Raw genomic sequence first — 14,132 nt, 5'->3', positions numbered from 1 at the left:
ATTAACTCTCAAGTATGTCCTGGATGGCAGTAGCAGTATTGCTCAAGTCCCCTGCTTTACAGTATTCATTCCTCCCCCATTTTCCCGAGATCAGCTTATCTTTATCTTGCAGAAAACAGTGAGTGAGGGTCTTTTTAAGGGGTCCAGCTTGATGGTATTCCACTTAACTCCAAAACCTATTCCTTCCCCTCACAACACTCAGCCCAGAGTTTAGCAAAGTAAGCAATTCCCTAAATTCTCTAGAAGTCTGTGTTAGAATCATCTCATTCATTTCTTTAGCTGGCTAGGACCTTCTCTGTCTACTATGGGATATGTGGCAGAAGGGGATGAACCTCTGTAATTAGCGGCTTTACACCTTTCCAATGGGATCTGGCTGCAGAATGCCTGGGTGCTGTCTCAACAGCAACCATTCCTGTGCACAAGGACACTGCCAAATATTTCTTGTGCTTCTCCCAAGCTCTCTTCAAGCACAGATCTCAGAACACACTATAATTAGTACAATCACCCACATCCTGTCTAGATGAGCAGTGTTTTATACGTACAAATTCCCCTTTGCCCTCTGGCCCTTCAGGTGAATGCAAATGTTTCCAACTTTAAAGAGTGAAGAATAGAGTGATTGAAAGGAGCTGTATCTTGGCCAACACCAAAGACCTCAAAGGCATTTATAGTTGACCTATATGAGAAAACATGGTGGCGACAAAGTGGGTCATGATGGCCTATCCGCCACACTCTGCTAATAACTGGTTAAAAGATAGGTAAGACGGGAAAAGAATGAAGCATGCAGTTCTTACAAATCGCATAATCTCAGAACCCAAATTCTCAGTCTCTTTTGCTAAGTTTTCAAATGTTCTAGAAGTTGTAAAGTGGTGGCACTAGCTTATGATCCAGTTACTTGAGTTAATCAAGGAAGAGAAGACAGACGGGGCCAATTAAGTAGCTGGGCTGTCCAATGATAGATGAGTCATTATAGGTAAGTGCAAAGATAATGCCACTGGGAAAAGCAATTTAAATCATTTGTGCACTTCCAGACCAGGAAATCCTCCTAGTCTTTGAGGGGAACATTTAGGAATCATCAGGCCCAGCCTGATGAAGTCATCTGTTCATCGTGTAGCTAACAATCAACAAAAGAGCTGAGTACACAAGGGGACAGGACATATGGAATACATTTGGGTGGCTGGGATGTGTATCCATGCCTTCTTTTCAATCACCTTTATAACACATCTTACCACTGCCCTCTTCTAGTCCCTTGACCCTTCTCCCTACTCTATGCTCTTATCTCCCTAAACGTGGAGTTTCAACCTATAGGTAAATTTTTCAGGTGAATATCATCCTTCATAATTTCTACTTTTATACTTCAAATTGGCTATTCCATGTACACATACAAGTTTCCAAGAGACATTATAAAACAAATTTTTTAACTGACTTAAGAGTCTGTGTCTACACAGTAGAATTTATACAGATAGCCCTGAATATTTTCAGATCCCATACAATTGAGAACTCTAGACTTGGAGAGCAGAGAAATTATTTTTTTATTGTTGTTCCTTTTGGTTTTTGAGGCATGACTGAGTGTGGGGGGAAAGATGTATACGTGAAAGTAAACCATTCTTGTGACTCCCTGTTTTCTTCAATCCAATGGCCTTCCAAGAACCCCTGAGTAAAGGTTGTTATTAGTGATTGCCATATTGAAAACTCCCAGGAATATTATAATAGTTTTACATCTCCTGCATGTTTTCTCTGTCTCTGTTTCAGTCTCTGTCTGTGTCTGTGTCTCTGTTTCTCTCTCCCCTCCTACCCATTTTAGGTTACCATCATCACAATTTAAGTGTTGGATTCTTCAATCCCTGTGCAAGCATCCTTCCTAATCGTCCCTTGCTCTGGCTGACACTCAATCAAAACTCACCCAGTCCCCTACCACCCTACTATGTTCCCCATCATTGAACCATTGCATTGTTTTCTCTGAGTGCCTGCTCTTTTCTGGTGGTTTTCTACCTAATAATTTACTCACACTTTAGATCCCAGTCTGATTATCATTGGAGCCAGGCTACCTTATACTTGTTCTAGTCTCCCTAGTGTGAACTGTCATAACACTATATATAACTTTTCCTTTGTGGTATTCATTAGAGTTGTGGGTGTATCTATATCCATAACATATATATCTAATATGGTTGTTTAATTTCACACCTAACTTCCCACTGATCATAACCCTTTTCTGTTTTTGCATCTTCTAATCTCATTGCTACTAATGAATTTCGTCTAGTCTTCATAGATTGCCCTCACTTCTCTTAACCAATGATTCACTCTGTCTCATGGACTCTGCTAACATTTTTTCTCCCTTTTCTTCTAAATTTTTTTCCATCAACTGTTAGTTTTAAGTTTTTTATATCTGAACTCGACTAGAAAGAAGATCTGGTTGGCTTATTTTATCTTCTCTTTGTAAAAGTTCCTGTAACAGACTACATCATGATTCCCTTGCCAATATTCAAATGAACTTCCATAGGTCAAGGCCACTATCTGTGGCCAGCATTAGGGAACTAAAATAGCAACAGGTTTTTTTTTTTTTTTTCATGATCTGCTTACCAGGAACTACAAAATTTGGGCAAGTATCTTCCTTGAGAACTAGAGTTAGATAAAGAGCAATCACAAAAAAAAGAAGAATGGAGCCGGGCGGTGGTGGTGCACACATTTAGTCCCAGCCTCAGAAAGCAGAGGCAGGTGGATCTCTATGAGTTTGAGGCCACCGTGGTCCTCAGAGTGAGTTCCAGGATAGCCAGGGCTGTTACACAAATAAAACACTGTCTTGGAAGAAAAATGGACAAGTGCCACATTTAAAATGTATCCTACTTATTGGTTCTACTAAAAGAAAACTTCATTCCTCTGCATGTACAGTTGGCACAATTAGGCAATGAATGTAAAGTTCCTTTAGAACTAATAAGCAAAGAAAATTTGTGAAAGAAGATCTGATGTATTTGGGAAATGACTGATCCTACTACTCAACATACCAGAAGACTAGATAAACAAATGACTCCAGGAAGACAGGCTACTCTTTCACTTTACTCATGTGTACATATCTTCAGGCCCCACAGCTAAAGTGAAGGGGGCTCCACATGGTCTTCTTTTTATCAGGGTTTGGACTCTCATCCTTGATATCTGCCCAACCCCATACAGCATGAGGCCTTCAATCTTTCCACTTTCTATAGTATAAAAATCTATTACGTAAGATTATGGTCATCATAAAGTAGTAAGACATAAGTTACTAAATGGTACCTGTTTATAACAGTGATGGCATTATATATATATATATAATATATATATATATATATATATATATGTACTATAATCATTGTTGCTGATACTGTCTTTTTAATATTCATTTATGTAATTCTCTCACTGTGTGTCTCTGTATAGCTTATGATCTGTGTGTGTGTGTGTGTGTCTATAACCACTGAGCAATCTCACCCAAACTCTATTCAAATTATTTATTGAGACTGTTATATCCTTTAATTCACCTGAACAAAGTAGATGCCATCTGTCACTCAGGAAACATTCGCTCATAGCTGGCAGAAGAGATCATTTATTAGTTCACACAACAGAAAGTTTAAATGATGTCCCAGCTTAGCCACGGCTAGATGCAAGGGTTTCACTTAAGACCCCCACTATCTTGTGCCTTGGATTTTATCCAAGTCAATAACATTCTTGGCAGGTTTCTGCAATGTGTGGACAAAGATCTAGCTTCCCGTTCTTTCACTTCTTTAGTGGATCTGAGTCTAAGACAGATGTTCCAAAATTCTATTCCATCACTAAACCAACAATCTGAAGGATAGACTATTCCAGTTGGCCCAGTCATTGCAGTAAAGGTGAAATGTACCAAGTTCACTCAAACATCATTATCTACAGGAGGAAAAATGCTGAACAAAGGATGCCCTACAGCTCAACTATTTTTCAAGGACCAAGATGACCACAACTAACATGTTTCCTGAAATTTTCACTTTTTCCCTCTGGAGAGTTACAAACACCCACGAGTATTATTCAAAATGCTGGTTAACTTCTAGTGCATGACCTCAGTCAAATTTAAATGAGCACCTGACCAAACAGAATGGAAGTCAGCTAGAGACAGCCACAACTAAAGTGGCACATTCTGGCTGAATAGCAACCCTCTGCCAAATGCTAACACTGAGGTAACATTTAGGATGCATAGAATTTTGAATCCTATTCATTCTCATTGAGCAAACACCTGCTAACTCTGGCTTGCTTGTTCACCTATACCTACTAAAAGGAAGGACTGATGCAAGCAGATATCTTCAGAACCTTTTCTTCTCTTTAGTTCCCTTTGTCACCTTAAGAATGTGACCACAGGACTGAGGCATATGCTTTGGACAGAGGATGATCTTTGAACTGAACTAAAGCATGAGTATCTTTGACGTGAACACACGTGTTTTGTGGCCTGCTTTAAACAAATGTTGCCTTTCCTTTCTGCCCGAGAAAAGCAGAAATTGCCTTTTCCTTCCCCTCTCTCTCTACTGCTACCAAATGAAACTGCCCTGGCCTCAGCTGGCCCCATCCTTGTTCCATAGCATGTTTCTTCTTTAAATTGAAGTTGAGGTTACATCAATTGCCCTTTGATTAGAGACTTAGTCTAGGAATTTAATGGGATAGTTCAATTTGGGTAAAGAATGTTACCAACTGAATGAGTGAGTGAGTGAGTGTGTGTGTGTGTGTGTGTGTGTGTGTGTTTGTGTGTGTGTGTGTGTGTGTGTATTCCTTTCTTACTACACTCAATTCTCCTGATTTAGTGTCTTAAACACTTAGCATAGAATATATACACAAGAGGTACCTGCTCCCACTGGTTCTGCAGCTTGCTTGCATCACTAAGCACGCCCTTTTCCCATGTTGTCTCCCAGACACAACACAGTACTTGTGTCTGATCATCCTATTCCCAACCCTTCCTGGCTGCTATGCAATGTTTGCCAGATGAACCTGACCTTTACTTCCCCCTTCCTTATGGAGATTGAAGGGTGTCATGCCTGTCTCCTTCCAGGTCGACAGAGAATACAGCAACTTACAAAAAACATAAAATACTTCCGACAGCGACTGACAGAAATGGGATTCATTATCTACGGCGATGACTACTCTCCCATTATCCCGGTGCTTCTCTACATGCCTGCTAAAATATCGTGAGTATCCAACAACCCTCAGAATCATGCAAATGATCAGTGTGTCATGACCGAGGTGGTATATTTGACACCATGGGGTTTTTCTGTGCATGAATTAGATTATGTGCTTGGAGGGGTACTTGAGTTCTGACCTCAGACACATAACTTCTCAGTAGTGTGAACATTCTGTCATTGCTAATTATCACTACTCTCCTTTGATGTACTAATTAGCAGTAGTTTCAACTGAACACAAAGTTAAGTTGCCATGGTTGCATGGCTCCCCAAAATAATCATCATAGTCACTGAAAGCAGAACTCCTAAAAACAGTACTAAATAACCTGCTACCTTGCAGGAATTATACAATATTGAGCCCTAGATCCTGGTTCCCTGCAGCTTAAGACTGTTCTTCAGAAGAAGCTAACATTGTGGAAGTTGGTTATATTCTAAATAAGGTGTTTTGACCTTTTTGAACACTCACCATGGATGAGGTGCTTGCCCCCAGTTTATAAATAGAATTATGAGACTAACAAAGGTCAGATAACCTTCTTAGATTTGCCCAGGTTGTAATCAGTAAGCTAAGATTCTAAGGCCATTTTCCTCTGCTCATGGACTGAAGCCCTGAAACCTGCAGCCCAGTCCTCCAAGCTTTACTCTACGTCTCATTAAAGTTACATGGAATGTGAGTTTTGAATTGTCTGCGACTATGACAGAAAAATGCCTATTTAGGTTGTCTAAGGACAACCAGAGCAGGTGACATAAAAAAGCTTCTATTTGTGGTGACAGTCATCTCCAGAATTTGCCTGCCTACCTGGTTTTGTTTCCTTCTAAGATGTTTCTTCCATTGAAAGGTCATGTATGTAGAAACTTTTGAAATAGGCAGTGAATTTTATCAGCCAGTATGAAAGCACTTGTTTCCATGTTTGCATTTAAAACCTTTGATGTTAGGGAGTGAGGGGACACAGCACAGTTGGTAAAATGCCTCCCAGATCCCCAGCACATCTGTAATCAGAACTCTGGGGATACTCTGGGGCTCCCTGGCCAGTCAACCTAGCCAAACCAATGAGCTCCAGATCCAGTGAGAAACTCTTTGAAAATAATAATTACAAAGAAGAGGTAATGAAGTTGAAAGGGAGTGAGCAGGATTTGGGAGAAGTTGGAGGAAAAAGTGCAGGGTGGAAATAATGTAAATATGGTACTTACTATGAAATTGTCAAAAATCATAATAAAATAAGAGAAAGACAGCTGATATCCACCTCCGCCCCTACATGCATTTGATATATTTATTCACAAACACACATTTAATTGTTTGAAATTTAGATCTTTGATATCCTTAAAAATTGAGATTTCTGCTTATCTCTACCTATACTAGATTAAAAAAAAAAAACTCAAGCTAGGTATAGGTTTGAATACAATACAACAGTAAAATCATCTGTGGCATTCGGTACAATGTAATTTCAGCCATAAAATGTGCAAATAAGGCTAGAAAGACAACTCAGCAGGTAAAGGTATTTGCTGCCAAGCCTGACATCCTGAGTTTGATCCCTGGAATCCACATGGTGGAAGGAGAAAATTAACTCTAAAAAGATGGCCTCCGACCTCTACACATGTGCCATGGTACACATGCCCGGTCACATACACACCAAAAATAAATACATAGGTCTAAAAATTAAAGTGTACCTATAAAGAATATGTTACATCATCCTGTGGCTCAAGGTTTATACTTCCCCTACGTTGTCCTTGTCATGCACTTGGGGGATTTGGGTACAAAAGATGTCATAGTGCTGCATCGAGGGGAGTGTTAATGCTTGTCATCATTCTTATCACTGCTTCATATACTTAGTTCCAACTTGTGGTAGCTCTAACATGCTTTGGGGTTACATCCCCAGAGGTTCACTATATAAAATCCAATCACCTATATTCACTGCAGTAGTCTTAAGTTTTAAATTTGGAAATATTTCAGGGAGGTCCCAGATTATCCTAATGAACCAAGAGTCATATATTTTGCTCAACATTCTTTGGCAAAACTCACTTCCTTTGGTACAAAGGGAAACATACTGACAGTGAAATGGTCTTCTGGGAACCCTGAAAACTGGCCTGAGATCATGTGTCAGGTGGTTTGTAGTCCAGCAATAAAAGCGAGACTTGTTTCTCAGACAATTCTGCGCTCTCATCCTGTGCCGTGCCGTGGGCAGCCTTCCATAGGGTGATCAAGAAGGCAGAAAGGACAGCCCCTGTTTTCAAACTTTCTCAGCTAGAAAGTTTTGCCGCCTTGTAACCTTCTCAGTAGAAATCAAAGGGGTAATCTCGCCTTGTCCTAGCCAGGGGGCCAGAAGGGTTGTGTGTTCAGTAGGTTTTGCAGTCTCCACTGTTTTATTTGATAACAAGCCTTCTGCACGAGGCAACCAAAAGGCAGACAGCTGAATAGTAAGATGGATGAATGGGTGACCAGTCTGGTTCAGTCATTTTTTTTCCTGAAATATGACTAGAAGGTTTCTATGAGGCTGTCATCTTCCAGATATCCCAGCAAGGTATTAATGCTAAGAACAGACCTGAGGCCTCGACTTCCCTGTGGGTAGATCCACTCAGCAATTAGTATTTCATGAAGAGAACAATAGAGCCCAAAGAGAAAAAGAATTCATGTGGGGACATTTGCCTTTTTAATCTGGCTTTGGCTCTTAGAACGGGTGATTAATAGGCTTTAAGTTTAATATTCTGGGATCATTACTAATATTAACTTCAGAACAAACAAAAATGATGAGGGGAAGGAAGAACTTATAAAGGTTTCCCTGCCTCAAACAGCTTTGTAGTCAGTCCTATGACTGGCATCATGTAGGTTGCAGCTGCCCATGAGGTTCTCTTAGGTCTTGCTTGCCTCCTATCTGGTTCCCCTCAAGGCCAGACAAGAGGTTGTTCCTCTTGTGTACACCTATGTGTGTTCACTCATAAATGATTTTTTAAATAAAACAGTGATGAGGCCCTTGCCATTACTTACTTCTCATTTGATGAAACATGTAATCTTCACTCCTGGAGACTGAATTCCATAAGCCCTCAAATTCTACTCTTCAAATTATAGTCACTAAGTATCCCTTCTTGAAATGTCCACAGTTAACGCTACAGTTCATTTTTAACATATATGTTTACATTTAATAAATATTATTTCTCATGTCATTGTATCATACCAGCTGTTTGGTTTCTATTCCAGGAGCTCTGCAAATTGAGGAGTTCCTCTCAGTGCAGATTTGTCTGATCATCATCACAGACATCAGTATTTTCTCCTAGATATGAAAAGCTCCATACTGAGAACGATCTAACCAATGTGTCAGGTTCCATAAAAGCACACACTCAGCTATGAGGGATGCACATAATTTTCCTTTTCTTGGTCTGTTGTGTGGGAGAAATTTCATCATCCTTTCCTTAATATCATTTAAAAAAGAACAAGTCAGCTAACCATACTTGTCTTTCCAACAGCATTATGCTAACTTCTCTCTATTAACTTTTTTTCTTTCCCTAAGTGTTTTTGGAAGGTATTTACTTAAGAAAAAAATCGGGGTGGTGCTTGTTGGATTTCCAGCCACTTCGCTGGCAGAAGGTCGGGCTCGGTTCTGCCTTTCATCAGCACATACTCGGGAGACATTAGATGAAGTGAGTATCCATCTACCAGCAGAATTTCTGGTACCCTGAATTCTGAGCAAGTACTTTTATTTTGCTATCTTGGGGTTCTCTACAGTGACTCAGGAAAAGAAAATGAATGTCAAATGAAACTCACTGCTGCAATTTTAAAACAACAAACCACTATGGTATATCAACAATATCCAACAACATGCCCAAATCATTAGATAGAAAAGGAAATCCATTTACTGAAGATTTGATTAAAGTCAAACTTTGGGTTTCATAGAAAAGACTGAGCAGCCAAATATTCTACTTGTCAGCTCTGAAAAGTAAAAGCTGATCTTATACACACCTTAAGCATTACTATCTGATACTTTTACAAGCACAAAAGCTTCTGTAATAAAATATGAGCTAACTTAAACAGTATTTACAGGAAAAAATAACAAAGACTGTATAATAACAATCACATTTGAGTCAGGAAGAAGTAATTTCAAACCTGTATTTCGTTGTCATTTTCATTTTAAGTTTTATGTGAATAGTATCCAAAAACTGAGCTATCTTGGTCAGTCTGAAGTTAACTATCCCATTATATTAATGAATTTTTATAAACACTCTTGTGTATTTATCATATTCAAAACCTGGAATAAAATGTTAGATAATATTGACAAACTAAATGAAAGAAAACTAATGATAATTCCAGACAGAATAAATTTACTATGAGAAGAAAATAGGGAGCACTGTGGGAGCATAAACCTGTGGGCAAATTAGTATAGTGATGAATATTCACAAAGAAAATGACTTTTCAGATGGGCCTTCTTAAGTAGCAATTATGGAGCATCATTTAGTCATTCTGACCACTAAAGTAACATGATCAGTCACTGTGAAATAAGTGTGACAAGTAGGTTAGAGAGGAAAGAACCTGGAGAAAAGGAGATGAAATGAAGTCATTTGAAACAAAAGTTGACATGCGTTCCAATGGCAGTGGAAACAATAACAAAAATGAATCTATGAACACACACTATGAATGCATGAATTGCCAAGATTTGACAAGTGACTAGATGGAGGGAATGCCTGAGCAGAAAAGACCAAAGGTAATTCTCTAGATCTCTAGCCTTGTTGAACAGAAGAATGAAGGTGAAGCTGTAAATGAGAGAAGGCAGAGAGTAAGGATCAGAATATCTTTAACGAGAGTGGAGGAATAAGAGTGTGTGCCTATGGACCATTGATGAAAGTGAAAATTTATTCTAGAGCTCAGAAAATATTGCAAGCCTAGAGATACTGTAGTTTATGGAACTGAGGGGATGACAAAGTCAAGGATAGGGAATTAATTCCAGTAGAACACATATATCCTGAGACATGGAATTACAGGTGGGAATTTAGGTAGAGCTAAAACTGCCAGGAAAGATGTGGAATGCTATACTGTTAAGTACACTAAACATCAGTTTCCAGAAAAAGGACAGAAAAGTTACATAAAAACAAAAAAAATGCTCAAACAGGGTAAGAGATGAAAAGAAACTACTGAATTAGCAATTCCTGGGAGCTCAGTGTTCCTCAGAGTGGGCAGTTTTATGAGAATGAAGGGAACAGAAATGAGAGCACAGTGAATAAAAAGGTGAAGAGTATCGTTGGAGGTTGAATCAAGCACACATGGGGAAAGGGGATAAGGGGAGAGGGATGGAGAGGGTAGGAGAGGAGAGAGAGATAGGGAAGAAATGGAGAGAGGAAGAGACAGGGGAATCGAGGAGAAAGAGATAGAGACAGAGGGGACAGAGGAAAGAAGATACAGACAGAGGCAGAGACAGACAGACAAACACACAGACAGATACGCAGACAGACGGGAAGAAATGGAAAGAGGGAAAGGCAGAGACAGAAAGGGAAGGAGAGGAGAGGGAGCAAAACAAAGGGGAAAGATAGAAGAGAAGACAGAGAGAAGGACAGACCGGGAGGAGGAAGGAAAGGGTGGAGGAAGGTTTATGCCTGTTTACACAAGAAAATAAGAAGACAATAATGAGGAAAGCTTACTGAAAAGCTTACTGAAAAGAAACTGAAAAGAAGATATGAACAGTGAGAAAGCTCCAAAAGGTGACAGGAATGGGATGGATAGCAGAAGATACTTTTTTTATTTCTTGTGGTCCAAACAGCATTAAGACCTCAAGTATAACCAACTCTGTAGTAATCAGACCCTGGGCTTCCTTTTACAAATTATTCATTGCTCTGAAATATCTGACATGCTAGGATGTATCAACTTGACAGTTGTTTCTCTGATCACACAACCATTTCAATATTAATGTGTGAGCACTTATTTAATATAACATAAAGTGAAACTTGAACCTGTGAACTAGTCTTCGGACTAAGGTAGCAACTGGCAATGAACACTTACAGAATATACACAATATTAGACGAAAGCAGTTGGAGGGTTAGGGAGATAGCGACATTGGTAAATTGTTTGCTGTCTGCAAGCATGAGGACCTGAATGTGAATTCAAAGTCACCAATGCAAAAAGAGCTGATGGTGGTAGCATGTGTGCCTATAATTGGGGAAGCAGAGATTGGCACAGCCCTGGAGGTTGTTGAATCAGTGAATTTCAGGTTCAGTTAGAGACACTGCCTCAAAAATTAAAGTGGAGAACAATACTGAAAGCATTGGCCTAGCCTATATCTGGTCTCCATGCACAGGCACATGTGTGTATACCTTGAATGTGTGTGCATACACACGAACACACACATACGTAAAACACCTAAAAAGAGAAAGGGGAGTCATTTTCAGAGACCAGGTTTGGGAACAGAAGAGACACAGGCTAGTGTAGCATCTTCCTTTTCTGGCTCCTCTGTGACAGCTCTAGCTTTCCTTAGTCATTTTGCTCCCAAATAAAGGTGATAAATACATAGCCAGCCAGTGGATTCTTGTTAGTACCCAAGGCAGAATTTGTGTCTGCTTCCTTAGAAATCACCGCCAGTGTAAACTCAGTGCAGAAAGAATCCCCTCTCTTCTAACTCCTGTCCCAGAAGTGCCCATGGGTCTGTCTGCAATACTCTTCCATATTTCAGCAAGGACTTTAATATGAAACTTAAATATGTGTGGTGTTGATTCTTTGTAAGTCTGAATTGTGTTATTCCATGGAATATAGAAATAGGTAGTTTTAAAAAAGATGGGTGTTAGGAGTAAGTTTTGAAAGATGCAGCTATTAGCTTCCCAGATGTTCTATTTTGTTGGTTTACTCTGTTACGAAGATATACTCTCTAATGTATTTCACAACCCTATTATTTTCTTCTATGGGATTATATGCAAGTCTTAAAATAAATAAAAGATTTAGATGGGTCAGATGTCTAAGTTCCTCTCCTCACACTCATCCAAAACAGAGCATTCACAATGTTGAGTTAAAGCACTGAATAAAAAGAATTACCATCCAATATTTCTCTAGGATGCTTAGAGAGATTAGGTCAGTTGGCTAAGTGCTCACATGCAAGCATGAGGACCTGAGTTCAGTTCCCAGAACCCACTTTAAAAAAAAAAAAAAAAAAAGCTTAGAGCAGTGACATGTGCTTGTAATACCAACACTGGAGGAGGGGACTGGAAAAAGAAATTCCTGAGACTCATTTGTCAGCAAGCTCCGGGCTAGCAAAAGGCCCTGTCTCAATAAACAAGCTGAATGACTCCTGAAGAATGATTGCCAAGGCTGTTCTCTGACCATCTCATACATGTATACACACATGCATATACACGTGTACACCATACAGGTACCCACAGAGACAAATTGATTAATTAATTAAAGTTCTAGGACTTACAAACCAAACCTAATGACATGGACCTTTGCTGGAAAAACATTACTGTGGGTCTTTGGGAAGTTTGTCATTAAACTGGGCTCTGCACAGTAAACCACTTAAGAGTTGAACAACAACTTATGGAAGGGCATCTCATTGCAGGTTTTGGAAGTCGTTGATAAACTCGGTGATATGCTGAATGTGAAATATTTCCCATGCAAAAAGTCAGGACGCCCTGCACTCTACAATGAGAAGAGTTTTGACAATGAAGCAAGCTTTGATGAGGTGAACATGCAACCTGAAGCATAAGTTTCCAAGCTCTGAATGGAACATAAAGGCTGCCAGAGACTTCCTACCCCTTCGTCTCACAAGTAATAGAACTGTACTTTACCCCTTCCTAGGGACAATTTTACTTTCCAAACCAGCTTAATTGAGTGAGGGAAATAGTCATTTCTTTAATGTCTCTAACCCACTGCTACAAATCAAAATTATGTAATTCTAGATATACATTTCCCTACCCTTTTCTGGAACTACACAAATGAACACTTTCTTTAGAGTATTTGTTAATGACAAGGAGCCTGTGTTCTAGCTGCTACTCTGAAGCTTTTGAGTCAGACCCTTTCAGGGGCTCCAACTTAATGAAAGGATTTTGATTTTTAACTGGGTAATCTTACTGTGTGTTCAAATATGCCATCTACACACATGGGAAAGAGGGACAGAAAGGAGCTGAGTCTCTCATTCAACCCATAACAGTACCAGGAACAGTTCATATGTATACTGGAAAGTTTCAGGAAGGACAGACGACAATGTTGCTTCTACTGTTTGTCACATCTTGACTTTATCCAAGGACAGGAATCAAAAGACACAGTTAATGCTTGGGTGATAATGTGAAACTGGCCAGTAGTGACCAGAGCCATCTTTGAAGTGAACCTTCTTATTCCTCTTGGTGCTCTCCTGCAATTTTGTTTAGTTTTGAGGACTGGAAAGTTCATGGCTCTTGTTTTCTAAAGAGGAAGAAGGAAAGCAAGCACAAGTCACTTTTGGACCTAGATTAAAACTGTAAAATTGAAGCAACCCAAATGATGCTGGTGCAATGCAGAGTGAGTCTAGCATGTACAGCCTTAATAACTTCCCATTTTTTTATTGAATTCTGAGTACATAGTGAAACTCAATTTCCTTTAAAGAAATCACTATCACCACACATTCCCAAATTACACTTGGAGAATGGACTGACTCAACAAGGTATTTAAAAAGTGTACTTTTTCTCTGTCTCTTTCAAGGCTATATATCTATAGATACAGGTCCAGTAAATAATATCCTCCATGGCATACTGATACTCAGATACTCAGATTTGGCAAGAAGCAATATTGCACACTTTCGTGCAACTATGATTCATCACCCTCATACACACAGGAATCTCTGAAAAATTAGTCCTCTGCTAATTGGTTCTAGTTGGTATGGAAAAAGGCAGTGGAAAACCTTATCTTTAACAAGTTCCCAGATGGTGCCCAGACTTGGAAACTCCAAAGAGCAGTGGTGACCTTTTAGCCAAGCTTCTGTAACAGTTCGAATGAGTTACAGAACATTCCACTCCATCAAATGACATTGTAAA

General features: G+C 39.4%; 1 protein-coding gene across 1 annotated transcript in view; it reads left to right on the top strand.

Moving 5' to 3' along the window:
* Sptlc3 (serine palmitoyltransferase long chain base subunit 3) overlaps positions 1-12,829 on the top strand; it is a 104,694-nt gene extending 91,865 nt beyond the window's left edge. The window contains exons 10-12 of the mRNA XM_027420977.2: positions 5,036-5,171; positions 8,663-8,792; positions 12,683-12,829. Of these exons, the coding sequence (XP_027276778.1) occupies positions 5,036-5,171; positions 8,663-8,792; positions 12,683-12,829 (413 nt within the window). The remainder of the gene's footprint in view (positions 1-5,035; positions 5,172-8,662; positions 8,793-12,682) is intronic.
* The last annotated feature ends 1,303 nt before the right edge of the window (positions 12,830-14,132 follow it).

The sequence above is a fragment of the Cricetulus griseus genome, chromosome 6, assembly GCF_003668045.3.
Source record: "Cricetulus griseus strain 17A/GY chromosome 6, alternate assembly CriGri-PICRH-1.0, whole genome shotgun sequence".
In the NCBI taxonomy this organism is placed as follows: Eukaryota; Metazoa; Chordata; class Mammalia; order Rodentia; family Cricetidae; genus Cricetulus; species Cricetulus griseus.
The sequence above is the reverse complement of the archived record's forward strand: the minus strand, read 5'-3'. Positions and strand labels throughout refer to the sequence as shown.